Below are 22,538 nucleotides of genomic sequence, written 5' to 3' on the forward strand. Positions count from 1 at the left end.
ACACACACACACACAGAAACATTAACGCACACACAAGGTCTTCATTCCCTAAGACCTGCAGGTGAGATATGGCAAACGTTATTTGTCCATCACAGTCACACACACACACACACACACACACACACACACACACACACACACACACACACACACACACACACACACACACACACACACACACACACACACACACACACACACACACACACACACACTGCTCCCTCGGCCTAACCCTCGGCCCTTTCAATTCAGCCATCTTCTCTGGCATTCCAGGACTGGCTTTGATGCTGTGCGGCTGGGAGGCCGTTACATAACAGCAGAATGGCAGAGAGGGCTGAGGGGAGCCGGGGAATAAAAAGCTCTCAGGGAGGCAGGAGGAGTGGAATGAGAGAGAGAGAGAGAGAGAGAGAGAGAGAGAGAGAGAGAGAGAGAGAGAGAGAGAGAGAGAGAGAGAGAGAGAGAGCGCTGTGTGGGTGGTGAGGGCAAAAGCCGGAACATTTTTCCAACAACTACATTTATAGCACACACCTCAGCAACTTTAAAACATCTTCACCAACTTTTCTGCCCTCTGAATAGTATAAATGTCTTGCAAGCTACAAGACAGATATGCTTATAGAGTATGACAACATATCTCACATTGCTTGCGGGACCAGTCATATGACTTTGTGAAGCTATGCCAGGGCTGTCCGATTTAGAAATGATTTTAAAAAGATGCCAAATCTCACCTAAGCTGCTCCTTGCCTTCGCTTTACGCCATTCTCTTTTTTTGTACTTACTGCCAAACTTTAAACTGCTGTGGTAAAAGCAAAGATGGACAGTGTTTGGCATATTGTTTGCCCATGCCTCTGCCATGCGTGGCGATGGATTAAATATGCCCACGGCTGATCACCATGCATGACCTCAGTGCGTTAGGTAAGGTTTTGCCCAGGGATAGCACTCCATGACCAGGTGCCAATGGCACAGCCACTTAAAGTATTAACAGGTCATGCACCCCCATGGTGGCCTGGGAGAACCTAGTGGCAGACCAAGAGAGAAGGTCAAACCAGGCAAGCAAGAGAGTCATTTCCTGGAACAGTATCCTCTCTCTCTCTGGTCTTTCCCAAAGAATATGAACCATATACGTAGGCCTATGTACTGTAGGTACAGTAGCTCAATTTCAATCTCAATGTTCAACTTTTTTGTGTGCTATTATTCATTATTAGCAAATGGTTTATGATGCTTTTGACAGACTTTTGACGGCATCATAATTCCACACTGGTATCGTTGATGTATGTAGTTAACGACTGCACATGCAGGAGCATATGAAGAGTTCAGATGCAAAACCCTCTGAAAGCCATTACGAAAATCTTTTACATTTCCCTTATCAATTGCATTTTCACCAAGTAATCACAATCAAAAAGCCAATTAAATGTTGTTGTGAAGTACAGCAAGTCAAGTTCAAACAAGATTATATGGGGTGATTTTTGAAGTTTCCTGCTTTTATTGAAATAAAACCTTTTTCTAATCACAAATGCACTTAGAGGGTTTTGCAGCTGAACTCTTCATAGAGAAAGTGTGGTACTCGGTGAGGCGTTAGAAAAGCGCTGGACTGGCATGCATGAATGAGTGAACTCTCTGGTCATGTGTTCCTCTGTTGTGTAAACTTTATTAATCTCTACTCTCTCTCTCTCTCTCTCTACCATTATCCTCCCCTTCCCCCTTCCTCCCTCTTTCTCTCCTCCTCCCCCCTCCCTTTCTCAGGATGACAGGTACTGGGCGCGGCGTAGGAAGAACAACGTGGCGGCCAAGCGTTCGCGTGACGCGCGGCGTCTGAAGGAGAACCAGATCGCCATCCGGGCGTCATTCCTGGAGAAGGAGAACGCCGCGCTTCGCATGGAGGTGGCCGACCTACGCAAGGAGCTGGGCCGCTGCAAGAACGTCCTGTCCAAATACGAGACCCGCCACGGGCCCCTGTGAGCAGGAGCCTGCATTATAATGACCCACCTCCACCACCACCACCCCCCATCCTCTAGCCTCAGCCCTACCTAAACACCCATCACCACCTGGCTATCACCAACGACTTTGCCCCTGGACACCTACCTACCTACCTACCTACCTACCTAGCTTTCCTCATACCGCCAACCCCCACAGGCCCTCTTCTAAACATGGGCTGCTCTGTCATGCCCCTGGTGTCCCCCAAAACCATCACCATCCACTTGCCCCCTATGTGTACACCCACACCACCAGCCCCGGGGGGTGTGCAAAGGACTATGCCCGGCCGGCCCAAGTGGAGAAGTTAGAGGGGGAGCGGGGCACGGACGCTCCGTCTACAGCCCCCTCCTTGTCGTCGTCATCGTCGTCGTGTGTGGACCTTCTCTTCTCTGTCCAAAATGGATTCTTCATTTAGGAGTTGACGTACTCTTTTTGTGTTGACACATACTTTTTTTCTCTCCTTTTTAGTTGTTGTTCCCTCCTTGATTTCCTTAATGAAGTCACATGTCGTTTTTCCCGTTGACCTCTCTGCCCACCTCCCCGTGTACATAGATATATTACTTGCAAAGAGGATGTATTTTTTTCTCCTAGTTTTTTTTTTTTTTCCGTTGTTGTTAGTTATTTTTCTTTTTTTTCCTTTTACTCTGTAGCCACCTGATGGTTGTTGAGCTGAACGTCAGTGTGGTTTCTGCTGTTGATACCTTCCCCATCACTCCCCAAGCCACCTCCAAATCCCATCCCCTCTCCCGTCCATTCTACAGTCTCGTCTTTCGCACACAGAACTGAGCGCTCGTCTCCTCCTCCTGTCTCACTCGTGTCATTTCCACAATCCACAAGAGCAGCTTCTGGAGAGATATATGTATATATATGTATATGTATATTCTCCTCCTCCTCCTCCTCCTCCTCCTCCTCCTCCTCCTCCTCCTCCTTGTTTTTCTCTCGAATTTATCTCCTTTCACTCAGGTCTATCGTCTTCTTTTTTGTCATCCCTGATTTTGTCCTTGAGCTTTTTGTTCCCTGAAAGCAGAAGTCTGTCTGCTGTAGCTGGGCAGGGCGTGACGTACAGTATGTAAAAGTGATTTTTAAGATAAATGTAGCTGTCGCTGTGTATCCCACCACCCTCTTTTCCTCCATTGTTTCTCTGTATTTAAGTGTAGCCATGTAAACACTAAGCTAGCTTCAAAATAGATATTTTTTCATGCATCCCATTTATTGTTTTTGTTAGTACTTACCTCGTCAACCCCCACCACCCATAAATAATAACTATGATATGTGCTGAGAGTTTTTCGCTGTTGGTGTGAGTGGGGTAAGCCGCCGCGTTGTTGTCACTGCATCACGGAGCAATAATACCTTAGCCTGCTGTCCTGCATCCTGATGGTGCGATGATGACACTTTGGAGAACAGCCGCCAATCTTTTCCCTCTTCGCCTCTTTCACCTCATCTCTGTTTCCTTCCTTCCTTTCTCACATGCACATTAGATGACTGTTTGTTTGTTTTGCTGTTGGCTTGGTCGTCGTTTCGTGAATCAGCTTCCTCTCTGTTAAAGGAGGGGAAGCGAGACGTCCCTCCCTTCACACAATGCTGAGTGCTTCTTCGGTTAGGACGGAGAAGCCCCCTCTGCTACTCAACCACCCATCCATCCATCCATCCACCCACCCGCTCGCCCCCCACCCAGCCATCGTCTACTTCCACTCACCTCTGCACTAAAGCGTGTCTCACAATCTGACCCTGTGGGATCTTTTCTTACTCCTGCTGAGTGTTCTCCGTGTCCTTTCTGCTGCCCGCTGTATCTATCTTCTGGACCTGCTGCCTCCTATCCTTCTCCTGTCTCTCTACCCTTACAAACCCAACCCCACAAACTTTTCAGCGAGAGAGTGAGAGAGAGAGAGAGAGAGAGAAAACAATGTAACTGTTAATTGATATTCATTCTTATTACTATTGTTGTTGTTATTGTAATAATGATTATTATTACTATTATCATTATTGGTTCAATGAATAACTCAGCATGATTTTCAGAAGCTCCTAACTGAAACAAAATTGTGAAATCTTTTTTTGTTTTGTTTTGTTATTTGGACTCTCATTTCATTTTTTTTTTTTAATTCCTGAGGTTTTATTTTCCTCTGAGCATGTGTAAGGAGAGTGGTTCTGTCAATCAGTACAACAGATATACATAGTCCTCTTTTATTTCTCCTCTTCATGTTTGTAGCTATATGTTTGCCTTCTTTGAAGATGGCTGTATGAATGTATTGAATGTAAAAGATGTTTTTAAAAGAAGCGTTAGTTGGATGGTGTTGTCTAATACTGTGGTTAACCCAATTCATTTGTTTACTACAGACCAAAACATACAGCACAGATTTAAAGTATATTGGTTATCAGAGATTTAATGTTTATATAAAAACTATTCTATAAGTTGTTCTTTTTTGTACAGTATTTTTCCTATCCAATACTGGCTACATATTTTAAAGGCACAAAAATCTAGAATATTATAAAAGAAAAGTATATATATATATATGAAATGACATATATAAAATATATATATGCGTTATACAAAAGATGTGATTCAGTGTTTTGATATTACTTTTTTGCCATGGTAGACACATATACTGAGAAGCTAGGTGCTCCTGCAGCTAAACACATGGGCATTATTGTTGACACTCCTGGTCCCTGGTAATGGGTTGAATGGATGCGAGGCGCCTTTTGGCTCCTCCTCCTGTGGTCTCGGGAACTGTAACATGTACAGCTCAAGTTTCCCCTCTGCCATGGAATAAAACAAAACAAGTGTGGATAGCCACGAGGATGGAGACCATTCTTTGCATCCTCGTCTCCCCATAGAAAAGCACGTAGGTCAGCAGTGTTGTGGGTTTTAAGCAACTTTCCACGAGTCAGGTACCTAAATACGCCACTAGGTGTCAGTCTTACACAGTTCGCGCCTCAGTAGAAACTGAAGCAGGCCCAAGTACAGGGTCTTAGTTTAATTGCCCAGGCCCCTCACTTATAGAAATGAGCCATGTTTGTTATATACTGTTTTGCAATGTTAAGGGTGTGTACAGCTTTATCTGTAGATATTATGGAATGAAGGGATGGAATGCAACCAGGGCAACAAGTTTAACGTTTTAGTGTAGTTTTTCTCTGGGAAGCGGAAGAATGTGCCAACATGCAGCGTTAGGCCACAGTGACATGATATATCTGTGGCTGCTACTTGCAAGTTGTGGTGACTTCTAAAAAAAAGGTTAATACAGCTTTAGATTTAGTTCTTTATTGTGCCCACCAAAAAGGTATTCTAATGCAACTTGGCCACATCTCTGTGATGAGTAGATGAGAACCTAGTATCACAGATGGCAAATTGTTGTTAGATAATACATGCACATGATGGCCTCTGTCAGGAGGAAACAAAAGCCAATATTGTCTCACTGGTCCCCCCCATCCCCCATTTTTACCTCTTAATGGAATTAAGTCCACTACCTCACGCCCCTTGATAAAAGAGATAAAATAAAAATAGCAATTATTTTAACTGTATTCCAGTGCCTTCAATTCACAAGCCGTTCCCTCGACAGCCGGCATTGTTTTAAATTCAATTCAACTCACCAAAACTGAAACAAGACTCACAACAAGGGCTCCCCCCTCACCATCACGAGCATATAAGATTCATTTCTTTAGTAAGAATTAAGACACACAGACATGGGTAGATGACCATTGTATTAACGGCAACACCAAGGAGACTGTTTGTCGCAGGGGAGGGTGAACTAGAATCATAGAGGTGTATTTTTTGTGATATGGAATGGAGGCATAAGCATATTTATGCAGTTTCAGCCCTCAGCCTCTCCCATACTCTCTGTAATATATAGTGTTGAATAAACTATTTCCAGTTTCTACTTTTTGGCTGTTTCTCTTTCTCTTTCATCACATGCATGGTTATGTCACTAATGCCTCTTTTCCACTGTCGTTTTTCTGGTAGGCCTACAGCTCGACACAGCGTGACTCGGCCCCAACTTTTTGCTTTTCGAATAGGCACGACACAGCTCAATCGTAAAGCAAAAAGTGCCGTCTGGATCGCGCTGTGTCAAGCTGTATAGTAGGCCTTCCAGAAAACTGGCTGTGGAAAGAGGCATAAGTAAATGTACTCTGGGGATATTTGGAGGGACAGACAACTAATTTGCCACTGCAGGCAATAGTTGCTGCAGACTTTCCCGCTTTTTACCATATTCTCTGCATAATTATCTCTGTAGGCCAATACATATTTAAGATCTGCATTATATTTATTTATTTTTTTCAGCTGATGTCATATTCAGGAGCTGACAGGAGCTTGTAATCAAAGGCTTTGCCCCATTATCATATCTGTAGAACTTGGCATTGATGAGGGAAGTACTTCATACTTTATGAATTAAATTGACCTACATTAGTAATAGAGAAACAAATAAAAGGTATGCAATACGGCAGAATTGGATGCTCATTACGGTGCATTGATTGAGTTTGGGGCCCTTTCAGATGTCTTTGTCCCAGCCAAAGCTGTCAGCGGCCCCAAGTCTCCATTGAGAAAACAAATCCCTTTCCCCACTTGGCAACCTAGGCAGAGACACTTATATGACGTTTTCCTCATTAATAATCCTGATTGCAACTGCGATAATGACCTTTGAGTTGTGCTTTTTGCGAGATACTGAATAAATCTTTGATCATCAGTGATGACGGGGCTTGCATCACGAAGCCTCACGCAACAGGAGAAACTAGTTTGACTACCCCATGAAGAATGGTGTGTGTCATTGGTAAATTATTTAACAGGCAAGTGGACACTTCCCACAAATGATGCATGTGGATGAGGTCAAAGTTCACGGCTGGTCTGAATGTCTACTTGTAGGGCCCAGTCAGTAAGACGTCTCACGTGACCTTTAACCCAGGCCCTGTGGCAGGTGAGTGACAGGCGAGGAATGGAATGCTCAAAATGAACAGATCTCCGATGCCTACCATCGGATCAAATGACACCAGCAACTTTCACACGATAGCAACAGAAATATTATCATACACCACATTATCATACACAATTGCCTTTGAATGTGCTTAAGAAAAAAAAGACAGATAATATGTAGACATTCTACATAAATAACCCCTGTCAAAGGAGATGAAAATAAAGCTGTTTTTACAGCCATTTCACTCTGTCTGGGTTTTACCCTGGCCACAAACAGCAGAGGAGACTCCTAAGGAAAACCTAAGGCATATTTTAGGATTATATTATATATTTAGGGCCTAGATATTGAGAGGAGCTTTAAACACAATACTAAACCTCACTAGGAGTCAGTGCGATGGTCTACGCACGCACTGATGATAGTCAGAACCACTATCATTACTTGGGCTCTGTGTATTTGTGGGAAAAGACGCCCACCAATGGATTTATGAAGATCCTATAGGAATGCTATAAGATCTGTATCTATATACAGTAATAGTGGTTCACCTACAGCATTTTAGAACAGCAGCTACCATTTCCATATTAAGTCGTTTGCATGTTTAGGCCTGCATATAGTATTCAGTATTGCAACAAAATCTTGTATTTCTGCAGTAAAATGTCTTCAATGAGGTCACATTCTCATCATAATCTCTAGTTGTTTTTTCCCCTATGGGATAGTACTTCTGTCGTAGCCTGTACAGCTATAGTAAAAGCCAGGAGCACAGGACCTTTCAATGGTTTTAATGGCGTAAAAGGGGGTCATTAGAGGAGCAAAGTGATAGCTGCCAGTGTCCTTTCAGTCAGATTGCAGTCTTTAAACATGCAGTCCTCTTACAAAACCATCTGCAGTACTTCAAGATGTGTCATAGCCCATCAAGTCATGAAATAGATTAACCTGGGCTACCTTGATAACTCGTTGAGAACAACCAAGTTACATAACTGAATGTCAAACAAGGCTTTATTTTTTAATTAACACATATGAAATCTTCAGAATCAGACACAAATGTTTATGTACAGCACCAAAACACCATAAGGTTACTTAAAATATAGAAGTAGCATTAGAAGAAGAAGATGTAGTTTGTTTTTCAAAAGGCCAGTACAGAATTATGTGCCAAAACAGAATGTACAAATATTACAAAACCGGGAGCCAGGTGCTTTAAATACTCACATTTATCAAAATTCATCATCATCATCATCATCATCATCATCATCATCATCATCAGGACCCCTTTTTGTAATTCTGTGCTCACACAGAGGAGAAAAACGAAGCGCTTGCACTCAGACAAAAGCACACATTTAACCAACCAACATGCAGTTTAAAACACTAAGCATTAATCATACTGGCCACACGGTGTGTGAGTATGAAGGCCTTGTTTGAAACCAGATTCATGATGATTTCAACACCTTTGGATTCCAAGGTCAAGTTTTAAAATTCGTGATATTTCAAAACACTGGCCACATTTGTTGGTTTTTAGTCAGAGTGTCCTGCCCATCAAAGTTAATGATCCACATCGTACAGATGATGGCAGGCCTTGGGTCCAGTCCAGTCCAGTCCAGTCCAGTCCATTTCAGTGCAACACGACACAGTGTTGTCTTTTCTGCAAGTCAACTGTACATGATTCAAATCTGCCGATATAAGACACAGACAATACAGTGCTCACGGATGAAAGAATGATTCACTTAGGTCCCGGTCCATTTCTCCTCCTTCTTTGTTTCTTTTTTTTAATCTGCTTCCCCACAGACACACACACTGTCTCTCTCTCTCTCTATCTCTCTCTCTCTCACACACACACACACACACACACACACACACACACACACACTCACACACACACACACACACACACACACACAACACACACACACACACACACACACACACACACACACACACACACACACACACACACACACACACACACACACACACACACCCACAGACACATACACTTTGACCATGATTCACGCACCCTTTCAAGCAAGCAGTCTATTTTTTGGGGTGAGGCATTTGTGAAAGCACTGAACTCTCTGTTGCTGTGCATCTGCAGCAAACAATTTCAAGCAAGAGGAGAGGTGAATGTGCACTCACAATAAGCACAGGTGAGATGGGAAGAGTGGCAGCAATGTTTTGATCGCTGATATTTGGAAAAAAATTGTGAAATGCTAGCGATAAAAAAGGTTGTACTTTTGATCCGTTCCTCTTTTTTTTATCATTAATGATACTTGTGCACTTCACAAAATTAAGCATCACAGGGTACAGCCAGTCACAGAATGAATCGCATTCCGATATCGGTTAGAAATAGAAAAACAAAAGAACATCATCACATTCAACACGATTACTCTGGGGCCTTTGAAACAATACAAGCTGCTCAATGGCGAGAGTTACTCAACAAACAAACAAAAGAAACGTCATAGATATCAAATATAAGTGGTTCTTCGCGTTACAAAAGCGCCTTGGAAAAAAATATGAAAGTCAGCACTTTCAAAATACTGCTCGAGAGACAGTACAGACAACACCACCGTACAAAAACTGCACCAAAGAGCCAAAACGTCGATGTGAATGATCTTTAGCCGATATGTTAAAGTGAGTAGATATAATAAGCATGATCGCAGTTATGATCATGACAGAGAGAGCTCCAGACCCAACATTCCAGTGTTGGTATGGAGTGATAACTAGAAAATGTTTTGATTAAAAATCCCTGTGCGTGATACTTGCCATGGAATGTTTCGCAATAGAAAGATGTGATATCAAATAGCCTCAAAAACACTGACTATATACCACCACATATAGCCATTTTGAACCCCCCAAGTGGGTTTCAGCACAAAACACATGGGAAGAGACTCCTTCCCCTTATCATTCATACCAAGACAGACATGAGCTTTTTTTCTTAAGAAAGAAAGAAAAAGAAAAAAAAGTGATCCTTTCAGCGGCTACTACAACTGTGTGAGTGCTGTTAACCCAGCTGCTTCAAAGATGGTAAACAATACACGGTTGTACTCGTAAACTTTTTTGTTGTTGTTGTCATTTTCTGTCCATTGTTAGTTTTAGTTTCTTCAGCAAAGTCTGGCCCAGTGTGTAGGAAGCAACGGAACCCTGTACTACTGCATGTGAGGCCTACTATATCTACTGATGAGCATAGGAGGAGGTGCCGCAGGACAGATAGAGAAAGCAGGAGAGGAAAAGAGGAGAAGAGGAGAGGAGAGGAGAAAGGAGAGTCCAGCAGATAAGGAGGAGGGGGAGGAAAACATTGTTCCTAGAGGTGCTCCGATCACCATTTTTTGGGTCCGATCACCGATACCGATCACCAAAAATCTTTATCTGCCGATTACCGATCATTGCCGATCACAAAAATGATTTCCTATTTTTTTAATAGCCTATTAATTATCCTTATTGAATACCATTTCTGCCCATAAACCAATCAATCTTAATTTGCACATGTCTATTATTAGGCTATTATTATTATTATTATTATTATTATTATTATTATTATTATTATTATTATTATTATTATTATCTTTCAGACTAGTGTTGGTAATACAGTCTACAGTATTAATCAATGTATAAGTTATTGCATAGAATAACTAAACTATTTAAGATTGAATTGAAACTGAAACATTACATCAAATAGTCTTCCACATACGAGAAAAAAACAACCTGTCGCTTTAAATGAGCAGCCTCGTGAGGAGAGCCCCTCCCCTCTCTGTCACCGTCCACAGTTGCAGTGCTCCACTACCGTTCTGAATCTCTCTCTCAAGTTTTAACCACATCTGTCGCCGTTTGGTGTGACTATCAAACTAATCGACTGACTGCCAATTACAACTTTGAAAACAATAATTGACATGTTTGTGCTGACAACGTGAAGTTGTCGCGTGCTGACCAAGGCAACTACACAGGTTATAACGTAACATGGCTCACTGGCGAGTACTCAATCGCAAATTACATTGTCACTCAGGTAAACGGCGCATGGATCGGAAAATCAGATCATTGTTGATGCAGATATGGTTATGAATGGTGGAAATGAAGGGGGGAATGGCGAAAAGTTATAGACATGCAAAGATGCCTTCTTTTGGTGCAGTTGCAGCTGTGCAGAGCCAGCGCCTACATGCAGCGCCAGGTGTAAAGGCAAATGGTTGCGTGAGGAATTTAATATCTCTCGATCGGTTTTTTGATCGGCATGTTTTTCCGATCACCGATCAGGCTATTTTTGGCCATTATCGGCCGGTCATGATCGGCAGCCGAGCAATCGGAGCACCTCTAATTGTTCCTAACAAGTTCCTAATGAAGCATCTCTGCAGCAGTGATCTCTTAACAATACTGCCCTAAAAAGGCAAAGTGCAGTAACTACGCCAACAGGAAAAATGCCTTCAAAGCCTCTGTATTAGTTTAGATATTGTATTTACTGCAAATTTGACGTAGCAATATCTCTAAAATGGGTCACAATTGGGCCATGAGGTTTTGTCACAAGATAAAGACAAAATGTGTAGTTACTGCACTTTGCTTTTGTAGGGCAGAGTACACATCAGCGCCACCACGTTGACATGTCTTCTACCAATCACTGGTGCCGACGCCAAGCAGGGAGGCATGCACTCTGTACAGGTCTGCACAGTTTGGCTGTACCACTAATTCGTCTATACAATAGATGAAGGACTACAGCAGAGGAGGAGGGAGGAGAGGAGATGCAGGAGTGAGAGTACCGATAAGAGCACACTGCCCTCTGCTGTCAGCAGAGCTGAGGGAATGAAGGATAGAAGATTATCCCAGAGAGGATGAGGAGGAGGAGAGACGGAGTTAAAAGGAGGAGAAGAAGAAGAGAAGAAAAGGAGAAAGAGAGAAGATTGAGGCAGAAGAGATGTGGAGCAATAGGCCCGATCCCGATCCCGCGATCAGGCCTCCCTGATTTCCTCGGCCTCGGGGGTCCGGTAGAGGTACTTCCAGATGGCGTAGTAGTGCACGGCCGCCGCCAGCGCCACAAACACGTGCCAGATGGCGTGGGCGAACGGGATAACCCCGTCCGACTTGAAGAAGAAGACCCCCAGGCAGTAGATCAGGCCACCGCAAGCCAGCTCGTGCAGGCCGTCCGTGTTGTTCTGTGGGGTGAGAAGAGGGAGAGAGAGAGAGAGAGAGAGAGAGAGAGAGAGAGAGAGAGAGAGAAAGCAAGGAGAGGGGTGGAGAGAAAGCGAAGAAGAGAGAGTGCACATGATGAGGCTCTGAACTGTAATCACACTGATTCTCATTGGAGTGTTGCCTATGATTGTTTTGTCTTTTGTTATGAACATTGAAAAAAGTACAACTGCAGGGAACAAATATTCCAATAGCCAATATAAAGAGCACAGGATGAGGCACTTTTCTGTAATCAAACTTTATCTCACTTGAATGTTGCCCATCATCATAATCAACATGGAAAAAAACAAGCAACTGGGGTAACATTGTAACAAAAAAAAACATGCAGTTATACAGTATTTACAACAATTTGTTGTAAATACTGTATAACTGCATGTTATTTTTTTCGTCATCAACCTTTCATTAATTTTCACAGACATGGTAATGTTGGGATTAATATGGCTGCATCGTGCTTTCAAATCAGGTAAGTGTTTAGATGCAATTGCTATTACTGCAGTGTTAAGATCTTTAGTATTTTGTGGGCCAGTGTTGTTAGTGTTCAATGATATGTGCCCACCTTATGACATTTCTTCACACCATGTTCATGGCTTCAGTCCATCTCTGTCTGAAAAGGTGTACTGTGGCCTGTACTGCGAACAGAGTTCAGCCTACCTAGAACTAACCCAGGGTTAACTTGGTAAACCGGGGGTGACAAAACCTGACTACCTTGACCGGGGTTAACCCGTACTGCAACGCTGATTTTCAGACCTGCAAACTCGTCAAAGAAAAAAAAAGGTGACAGTGTACAGCGGGGGTTCTATTTCTATTCACGTGAATTGGCCGGGAAAAAGGTGACTGTCACCAAAAGGTGACGAGTTTGCAGGTGTGTGATTTAGATGTTGGTTTGTCTACCCCGAGGTGCCTAAACCGGTGTATCTGCATGTTCATGCAGTAGCAGGGCAACTGCTGTCAATCATTAAACTGGAATGCTGAGAAATGAAAAGAGACGCGCAACGATAACTAGGCCATTTGTTTAAATTTCACTTGGCCGAAAATGTGCAGCCTTCATCCCAACATTTTGTTTGGTAGGCTACCTTAACTTGTTTCATTACATGCATAAAATAAAAAAACTATTAACCAAGATTATTTTAAATACTGCAATCTAGGGCTGTAACGATACACTCAACTCACGATTCGGTTTGTATCACAATTCATGACCTACGGTTCGATACACCCCACGATTTCACATTTGCCATTATAACCTTTATGAATAGAAACTATGATAGTGTATAGGTAAAATAGGTTACAAGAGGCCACTAATAGTTTTTAAAAGTTTCTACTGTATAAAATAATGATGATGCTTGGAAGCACTATCACTTCATATCAATTGTTTTCTGGGCTGATGGGTATCAAACGTTAAAAGGGCGCATCACGATACTGCCTCCTTGTATCGCGATACAGTATGGTGACTCTGTGCATCACGATTTCTCGGTTCGATACAATATCGTTACAGCCCTACTGCAATCATGTGCAGCCACTTCTTCACGTCTCCTGGAGGTGTGCCCGCGCCTGCTGCACAGTTTAATTGTCTTTTTATTCGCTGAATTGCGAATTGTGAATATTCACTGGTGAATATTAACCTTTAAATTATTTTCATCTTAATTATTATATTAATAATCAACATTACCAGATGCCCAGCCTCCACCAACAAAACTATATATTGGCCGTGTCCATGCAAAGTATGAAGTGACAGGGCATTACCAACCAACTCTGCTATCGCACATGATTGTGTATTAATATGTGAGTGTTGATTTCACTGAAGGTTCATCAGAAGGGGTGGAAGAATTTTGAGATTTGCTCTGCGCCTTCACGCTGCTGAATGATCCTCACTCCCTGGACCAATCTGTTTTGACATTTCAGCCAGAGAGTAGTTCAACGCCAACTAAACGAAGAACATAAACGGCCAATGCCAGGTTTGAGGTGTAGAGTAAATTGCCATGGTAGCATACCTCGCGTCAAACATATCCACCTTTCGTAGTATGGGTTAATCGGGAAGTTACACTGCACGTGACCAAGTTACTCTCGAAGTAACCCGTAACCCTGCTTCGTAGTGCAGGCCCCTGGAGGCGTACACACAACTATTTCTTAAAGAAACTCCCGCACACTGACCATTTCGCTGTTCTTTCTTTAATAAACAATGTTGCGGTACTAGACCTTCATCAGGCAATTGCCAGCTGAGGTGTGCGGAGAAAAAAAAAAGTCGAAGTACACACAACTATTCACATCGTTATACCAGGCATATCAAGCCATGGATCCCAATGCACCACAATATTCAAAACACTAATATTGTGAAGATCAATAGTTTCATGACATGACGACATCACGCATCAGATATGAATAGCTCTAGTGCCTACTACGGTGTGTCCACCCGTCCCATCCCGTACCTTTCCCCAAGTTTACATGTGATCCCAGTGGAGAGGGCGGAGAGCCTCCAAAATGGATTAAGCCTTAATCTAGCAGCAGCGTAGAACATTGCATGCTGCGTCTCCATTCAAAGCGCTCAAAGCTGCGCCTTAGGCCATTCGGCCCGGGCTATTATTAACTAGTTTTTTTGCTGCCAGAAATGCTGCCAAGTCGTAATGGGATTTGTCTGATTAAGCCGCGGTGCAGACGACAGTTGTTTCAATTTCAGGTCCTCACTTTCAAACACAACCTCCAAGGGCAAACAAGAAAAAAAGAACCCCCTGATGTCAATACCTAATGAAACTTCTCTTTTGTGAAGTAAGCACAATGCAAAATTCTTGATGACTACGGAAATCTCACAGGGTGTTGCTTAGCAATTTTTTTTTTTTTGCCAACTTCTGAGAACGTCATCGTTCCTTTAAGACAGACTTTTAAGGAAGGTCAGCTATTGTATGAATGCAGTTATCTCTAGAGTCCTGCAACGCAAGCTGAAGCTTCTTTTTAAATGGCTTAAGCACCCACGCAGTGTTACAGTGAACACTTTTGTGTTCGTCACTACAAGGAATTTTGTCAGTGAGGCAAAAGCAAGAAAAGACAAAGTCTTCATCAGATAGATACTATACCATTGAGGTCACCACCAAAGCAGGAAAGAATCCCATCGTCAGATAAAAGGCCAACTCAACCAGCTTGTACCTGCAAAACGGAAGATAATACTAATGTGAGATTCATGCAAACCAGCAGTGAAACAGAACAGTGTAGTAGTGAATGGAAAAAGGAACCACAATACAAATGCACAATTCACTAAGAAAGATAACATCAACCGTGTGGTCAGCCACCACCAACTCACTTCTCATGGTAGTTGAAGACATAAATAGTCCCTGCAGCGGCCATCAACCAGACAAACCACCTCATATGACTCGCCAGAGGACCCAGCTCACGCAGATTCAACCTTCATGACACGGACATAGAGAGAGAGAGAGAGAGAGAGAGAGAGAGAGAGAGAGAGAGAGAGAGAGAGAGAGAGAGAGAGAGAGAGAGAGAGAGAACGACTGCATAAGATTATGACTGCAGTCCACCAGAATGCAGTTAAATGATCTCACTCATACTGCAACTACTTTATAACACAATTGGATTAATATTAATCTATTCATGTTTCATGAATACATTTTATGTTATTTTCATAGTCTTCAATAAAAATACTAATCAAGTGCCTATCAAGGCTTCGTATTATTTAATTTCTTTCGATCTATGACACGGACCCTACTATGAGTCTATAATAAAAATTGAAAATCAAATAAAGGGGGTCGTGAACCTTTACCCTCTATATTTGCATTATCACATTACGTTAAAAACACACTTTTAATAACAACTGCATTTTCAGACTTTCTCTGGGCAAACCCCCCCCACTCCCCAACAACATAAACACTCACATCTGGCCTAAAACCCTGAATCACTTAGTGAACTATCAACACCCATTGAGGGGGGCCCTTCTTGTTGCTTGGCCCCGGGGCCCATGGTCATGGAATCATAATCCTTCCCAGCCCACTCACCAGGGTGTGTAGGAGGCAGCGATGAAGAAGTAGATGACGACACGGTCGCACATGTGGAAACAGTGCTCCACGTTCCTGTAACGCAAAGAGTTGCCAGCCATTAGTAAAACCACTGCCATTTAACCCCTTAGCGCAGAGCCTCTCTTATCACCTTAATGTCACCAAAACGGTAATTACCAAGTCTGAGTAGGTTACCCTAGATTCCTTGCATTGTCATAGCAATGTTGTCATGATATAATTGAGTGTTTTCAGCAAAGAGTGAATAGGCCCGTGGACGGGAGCATCTGCAGTAAGAGCCTACAAGGTGGGTGTCTGGTTTCAGTGAGCATGCAAGAGAAAGGAGAGTGAGTCTCATGACAAGTCTTTCGTAATGACTGTGAAATACTTGTGGCACCCAATCTCATCTGGTTGGTTGGATAAGGTCAACTATGAAGAATATATTGCTGAACATCTCAACAAGTGCAGCTTGGGTTCTTTGTAAGAGCAACTATGCACAAATGCAGTAGTTGTCTAACATTTCTGATACCTATGAACTGATATGAAGTATTGGTAATAGAAGGAAATGAGAAGTGGGCAAATGTGAGGAGAAGGTGAGGACGGTTTCATATCCACAGTTATCAACCTTGAGAATTCTTGAGTATGTTAATCTTAGACTCTATGCACTCTGGGAAAAAATGGTATTGAAATGTCTGTTGAGTTTTGAAAGCTTTTTTAAAAACAACATTGGAACCCGTTTGATGCTGTACTGAGGACTAACTCCACCAGCCTAGTTGTGTGGTGACTATAGAATCATTCATTCATTCATTCATTCATTCATTCATTCATTCATTCATTCATTCATTGATCAATCAAAGTGCCCACCTCATGTGGCTCTTTTTCCATGAGATGATGTGAAAGACGGTGGAGACAAGGAAGAGGGCGCACAGGCCCATGCCGTACACCCAGGCCGTGATCTTCTCCCAGCGGTCGTCCGATAGCCGGTGGAGCAGGGCCATGCCCACAAAGGCTGGCACGATGAGGAGCTGGAGAGCACACACCAGGGATGAGAGGGGTTAGAGACCACAGATTTGGCATTAGTCAAAAAGGGGTATGTCTAGCCTGGTGAACCAGCGCCACCCGCATTTAGTCTGGTTTATCAGGCTATGGTATGTCGATATCTTCCTGAATTGGTATTTTCCCACAAAATATCCAGATTTTTCACATTATCAAAAAACACACCTGGTCCAGAAATTATCCCCACGGCCCTGTCAGTTAGCCGGACGAGCCACACTCCCTCTAGGCCTACTTGTGGAGAGGAGAGTGCCTTGATTATCAAGCTACCTGCCAGAATTGTATGCCAGATATGCCACCAAGAATTCAAGCTCTGTGAAAATAGGCTACGAGCCGTCACCCTCAAGCTCCGTAGGCGTGTGTGCGCCCACTTGCTGAAACAAGTCAGTTAGATTTCTTACAACGCTGTACATAATAATAAGCACAAGCCTCGGAATAGCTAATCGTGCGCTTGACCTAATCACAACCTGCACCAGCACAAAGTTTTGCACAGGCCCAGACAACTTTAGTGATAGAACAACAAGGAGAAACTCATATTTCATTGATTTTCACGCTGTATGCTCCTATAAAATGTGCGCTGTAGGGGGATTTTAGACGGCACTGGCTTCGCACGCAGACTGTTGAGAAAAGCAGATAAGAATGCACTGTCCGATCTGTCCCTGTCGTCTCATTGACTGTCGGGATTTGGCCTATTGAAAATGTCCTGAATTTAGGCTTAAAATATGGGAATTTTTTGGTGGCTCAAAGTTGACAGGAATGGCGGTGGCTCAATGAGTTGAGACACCAGACCATTCGACCTGGGTTCGATTCTGACCCGAAGACCTCAGCCAATTCTCACACACACACACACACACACACACACACACACACACACACACACACACACACACACACACACACACACACACACACACACACACACACACACACACACACACACACACACACACACACACACACACACACACACCTATGTTTTGTTTAATCCTAATGGCATACTGTATTGTCAACATGACATCCTAAGCATGAAAAACTACAGTATTACCAAACCTTTCACGAGTCCTACAACGTTGACTAAGAGCTGACACTGCCATGCATTTGCATCAAAACCTACTGCGCCCATTTGATGCATCATAAATAGCTATGCCAGCTATGCTAAAAGAAGCGATGCCAGGTTGCTGTTCAATGTCTATCCAAATTAAGAGCGTATGTTTCTATTAAAGCAACACTTTTTGTTTACTCTGACACACAATCATGCGCACGTGCACACACATACACACTCTCAAGCACACGCACAAACACACACACCTTCAAAAAAGTTTTTCAGCCAGTTGGAACGCAGCCAAAAGCACTACACTTATCTATTAATTTGAAAACACAGATCACATCACTGTTGATAGGTACACAGGAAAACATGGCCCCAGGAGCCCGACCAACATTTTCAGCCGCTCAAACAATCACCACGCAGCTCTCAAAGTGCTGAGGGCCGGCAAAAAAAAGGGAAAAAAGAACGGGCCCACGTCATGATGGAGTTCACACGGGTCACACTGCATTCCTCTGCTTGGTCACAAATAAACTTTACGCACCACACACATCCCCCTCAGGACCAGAGAAGCAGAACCGAGGCGAGGTGCTTACAAATTCACCCCTCTGTACATCAGTTTATATCCAGAACCACAATGGCTTTACTACTTCATAGTCAGGTGGGTCTCTTGTGCCTCTTATACAGTAGGTCAGGTTTATTATTAATATTGTTTTTTTAGGGACTTTTATGCCTTTACTTGACAGGACAGTGTAAAGATGGTGACGAGAAGCGAGTGGGAGAGAGAGAGAGAGATGGGGGGGTTCAAAGGACATGACCTCGGGCTGGAATCAAACCCGGGTCCTTGGGGTTAGAGTCAATGCCCTAATTGTTTGAGCCACGGCCGAGGCCTGGTCTCAGGGCTCTTACACTATGTCTCTATAGGCCTCTTGTCTTTACTCTAGTCTTCTGCTGCTATTGAATTTAGCGGACTTCATCATCTGTAACCCTGACATGGCTCCTAATTGTACACCAGTTTGGCTATGGCTCTTGTATCATCATCTATTTTTTTTAAAAAAGGTTCGCACACTCCTTTGGATTTTTTCTTATTTTTATTCATTCATTCATTCATTGGCAATGACGTTTCGACCTCTCAGTCTTCCTCCTGGAATCTGAGGAAGACCGAGAGGTCGAAACATCATTGCCAATGAATGAATGAATAAAAAGAAGAAAAAATAACTTAAAGAAGAAAAAATCCAAAAGGAGTGTGCGAACCTTTTTTCAAAAAATACGTAATCTCTTTGTTCAGCACCAGGGATTGTGCACAAGTAACTCTCTACTCTTGTATCATCATCATCATCATCATCATCATCATCATGTGCATAATAACTCTGAATCTTGTGGGGGAGTTTTTTCCGAACTAATTTGTGTCATGGTCATGGATATCATCATCATCTACACAGAAAATCTGAATGTTGTGTTTTCAATCAGACATAACAAGCACCATGGATGTCGTCGTCATCATGTACACAAAAATCTGAATGTTGTGTTTTCAATCACAAATAATGAGTGTCATGGATATCATTATCACGCATATAACACATCTCAATGTTGTGTTTAAAATAAGAAACAGTAAGTGCCGTGGATCATATCAACGTGTAAACCAGAGCTAGTCAAAACAATAAATTGTAAAATAACAGCGTATTTGATTACAACCCATTCAAGTCATCTGTGCAGACGTCAACAGTGAAAGGAAGGACTGGCAACATGATATTGCCATTAAAGCATTCTTGGCCGCCTACCGCGTGTGTGTAGCAGTTAGCAGCATGCTCGTAGCAGGTGGGCTGATACCGGCAGTTGGCTGCGGCTCGACTGTTCATGAACCTGAAGGTGAGAGGGGGACCCTAGGTTAGAGACTTGCAGCAGACACCACACAGGTCACAAAGCATTCCCTGCCCTGGTAAATGTAGTATGTTACCAATGAGTACATTTTGGACACTTGATTCTAAATCCACATTTTCAACACAGCATTTCAAACTGAATCTTTACCATGTCAAAACAGGCATTCCCTGCCCTGGCCAATGTAGTAAGCATCTTTATCATGTTCTCATCTTCATCATCTTTATCAAAATAGAGCATCTTAGGAAGATAAATAACAAAGGGCAAGAGGTGTATCCAAGGTTGGAGTATTGCAGCATGGCAGCTCAAGTCAGTGAATAGTTATAAACATTCACTGCCTAAATAGCAATGTAATGCTAAGGACTCCATTTTGGAGACTTCATTCTGATTCATCATTTTCAACATAGAACGATCATTGTCATGCCAAAATAAACATAATTGTCATGTCTTAGGATAATGATTAACCCAAGGCAAGAGGGGGCCCTAGGTTAGATTAAGTTATTGCAGCAGAACCCACATACAAGTCAATTTTGGAGGCTTGTTTCTGATTCAACATTCTCCCACACAAACATTAGTGTCACACAAAAGAGGAAGATTATAATGACCCTAAGACAAGAAGGTGACCCTAGGTTGGAATATTGCAGCATAGGGAGAAGCATTTACCACACAGGTAAAAATTCACAAAGATCCGCTGCCCACTTACATGTAATGCCACTCAATTTTGGATGCTTGATTCTCATTCAACATTCTCAACACATAACAACAGCATCTGTATATTGCCAAAACATGTCAAAAGCGGTATTCTTGGGAAGATAAATGACAAAAGGCAAGGCGGGGACCCTGGGTTAGAGTAGGCTATTGCGACACAACCACATCTGGGTAGGTGAATAATAGTGACACTCACTGCCACTGTTAAATGTAATACAGATGAGTCCATTTTGGACACTTGCATCAACACATTTGAAACAACATCTGTATCATGTCAAAAGAGGACATCTTAGGGGGATAAATAACACAGAGGAAGTCGAGAGGGGAGACCCTAGGTTAGGTTATTGCAGCAGAACCCTCCAGGTAAGTGATGATCACTCACACCCATTCACTACCCAACTGACAATGAATCCATTTTAGACCGTTGATTCTGATTATACATTTTCCCAATATATTGTTATCATAATCAGTATGCCATGCTGGGATATATTGATCACTGCAGTGCAAAGCTTCTACATTATTTTCTTTTTCGAACCACTTCTGGAGGATGGAGGGGAGGGGGCGCTTGTGAGTGAACTACTCCATCCGCTGTCAATCAGGCATAATGCAATGTAGTCTAATGTCTGTAATTCACTAGTTCTACCCCCGTCGCTCTCGTGCAGCAGGCAACAACAAACCCGCAACATAAGCAAAACAGCAAGAAGTGTGTTGGCAGTGCCAGGAAGTAACAAGCTAATGTGTAGCCTACATCATCTGGGCAGGGGTCTACAGGGGACGCCGCCCAGCGCATCTTCATTCGTATGACAGTGGTGTAGCAGACACACAGATGCAGGCTATGGACGAGACAACTTCCCATACTGCTCGTTTGTAGTAATAACATCATAAGGACACACGAGCCAACTCGCTGCCTAGATAAAGGCATCCTTCAGTGGGGCTGTCATGGAGTTGTGAGTCATAAAGGAGCCCAGATGCCAATGCACGTCAAGACAAACATGGCGACGACGATGGTTCAGAGCAAATCAACACAGCTGTATCAGCTTCAACGTTACAAGAAACATTGTTACAAGTGTGCATAGAACATCCGCGTAGGATACTCTGTCGCACCTCTGACCGTACAACAATACAGATCAATGAAAACGAAACAAATTAACTTTGTTATGTCATACATTTCGCACACGTCCTCAATTGTCTTGACGTGGTCTTGGAAGATGAGCGGAGAGTTAAGAGGGACTTACCTCTGAAAGCTATTTGCTCTCTTCATTGTGATATCTGCAACTGCTAGATCAAATGACTTTCGAGGTTTCTGTGTATAAATTAATCAAAAGAGGAAAATAATGAAGGCAAATTGGTAAGCTAGCGAGCGAATTGAGCTTTGTCGTGTATCAGTTAGATTGGCAATTCAATCATTCTTCCCCAAAAGGTTCTTGTACAGGAAAATCGGTAAGGCACTATTTCAATCGTTTCCTCAAAAGCATTCCTGCAATTGAAGCTGGCTATGCTTCAATGAAGTGATAGGTTCGACTCGCAACTACCACCGCGTTGGCAACCACCCACGCCATGTCGCTAGACTTCATGTTCCTGATGTCCTCCAAACAGCAACCTAAAGTTGTAATTTTTATGCCAAAATGATCAGTTGAATGACAGTTACAATGCCCAATAACAGAGCTGAATGCCAGGTGCGTCAGCGCTTCTGACCAATAAGAGTCGCTTCACGCAACAGCAGTTCTGTTTCAGCTGTCTTTTGTGACGGTTTCGATGGGGGAGGGACGAAAATAGATAGGAATTTCAACCTGATGCTCTTAATATTGAATGAAAATGACAAAATGTAGGCCTACGCTT

At 42.9% G+C, this 22,538-nt stretch overlaps 2 protein-coding genes across 2 annotated transcripts in view; one reads left to right on the forward strand and one right to left on the reverse strand.

The window, feature by feature from the left end:
- hlfa (HLF transcription factor, PAR bZIP family member a) overlaps window positions 1–5,843 on the forward strand; it is an 18,370-nt gene extending 12,527 nt beyond the window's left edge. The window contains exon 4 of the mRNA XM_063183446.1: window positions 1,741–5,843. Within this exon, the coding sequence (XP_063039516.1) occupies window positions 1,741–1,956 (216 nt within the window). The 3' untranslated portion in view covers window positions 1,957–5,843. The remainder of the gene's footprint in view (window positions 1–1,740) is intronic.
- A 5,328-nt stretch (window positions 5,844–11,171) lies between these two features.
- mmd (monocyte to macrophage differentiation-associated) lies at window positions 11,172–22,310 on the reverse strand. Its single transcript, XM_063214027.1, has 7 exons — window positions 21,935–22,310; window positions 19,895–19,976; window positions 16,883–17,043; window positions 16,022–16,096; window positions 15,319–15,420; window positions 15,095–15,164; window positions 11,172–11,995 (listed from the first exon to the last, which is right to left on the reverse strand). The coding sequence occupies exons 1-7, from the start codon at window positions 21,958–21,960 to the stop codon at window positions 11,792–11,794; spliced, it is 720 nt and encodes a 239-aa protein (XP_063070097.1). The 5' UTR covers window positions 21,961–22,310; the 3' UTR covers window positions 11,172–11,791.
- Window positions 22,311–22,538: the final 228 nt, after the last annotated feature.

This window comes from Engraulis encrasicolus, chromosome 2 (assembly GCF_034702125.1).
Source record: "Engraulis encrasicolus isolate BLACKSEA-1 chromosome 2, IST_EnEncr_1.0, whole genome shotgun sequence".
Taxonomy (NCBI): domain Eukaryota; kingdom Metazoa; phylum Chordata; class Actinopteri; order Clupeiformes; family Engraulidae; genus Engraulis; species Engraulis encrasicolus.

Excerpts from the sequence above, each read along its gene's own strand:
- mmd (XM_063214027.1), bottom strand. The coding sequence starts at position 21,960 with ATGAAGAGAGCAAATAGCTTTCAGAG. Across the intron at positions 19,977-21,934 it reads AGAGCAAATAGCTTTCAGAG|GTTCATGAACAGTCGAGCCG; the intron begins GTAAGTCCCTCT and ends TCTCACCTTCAG. Across the intron at positions 15,421-16,021 it reads GCTGCCTCCTACACACCCTG|GTTGAATCTGCGTGAGCTGG; the intron begins GTGAGTGGGCTG and ends CGTGTCATGAAG.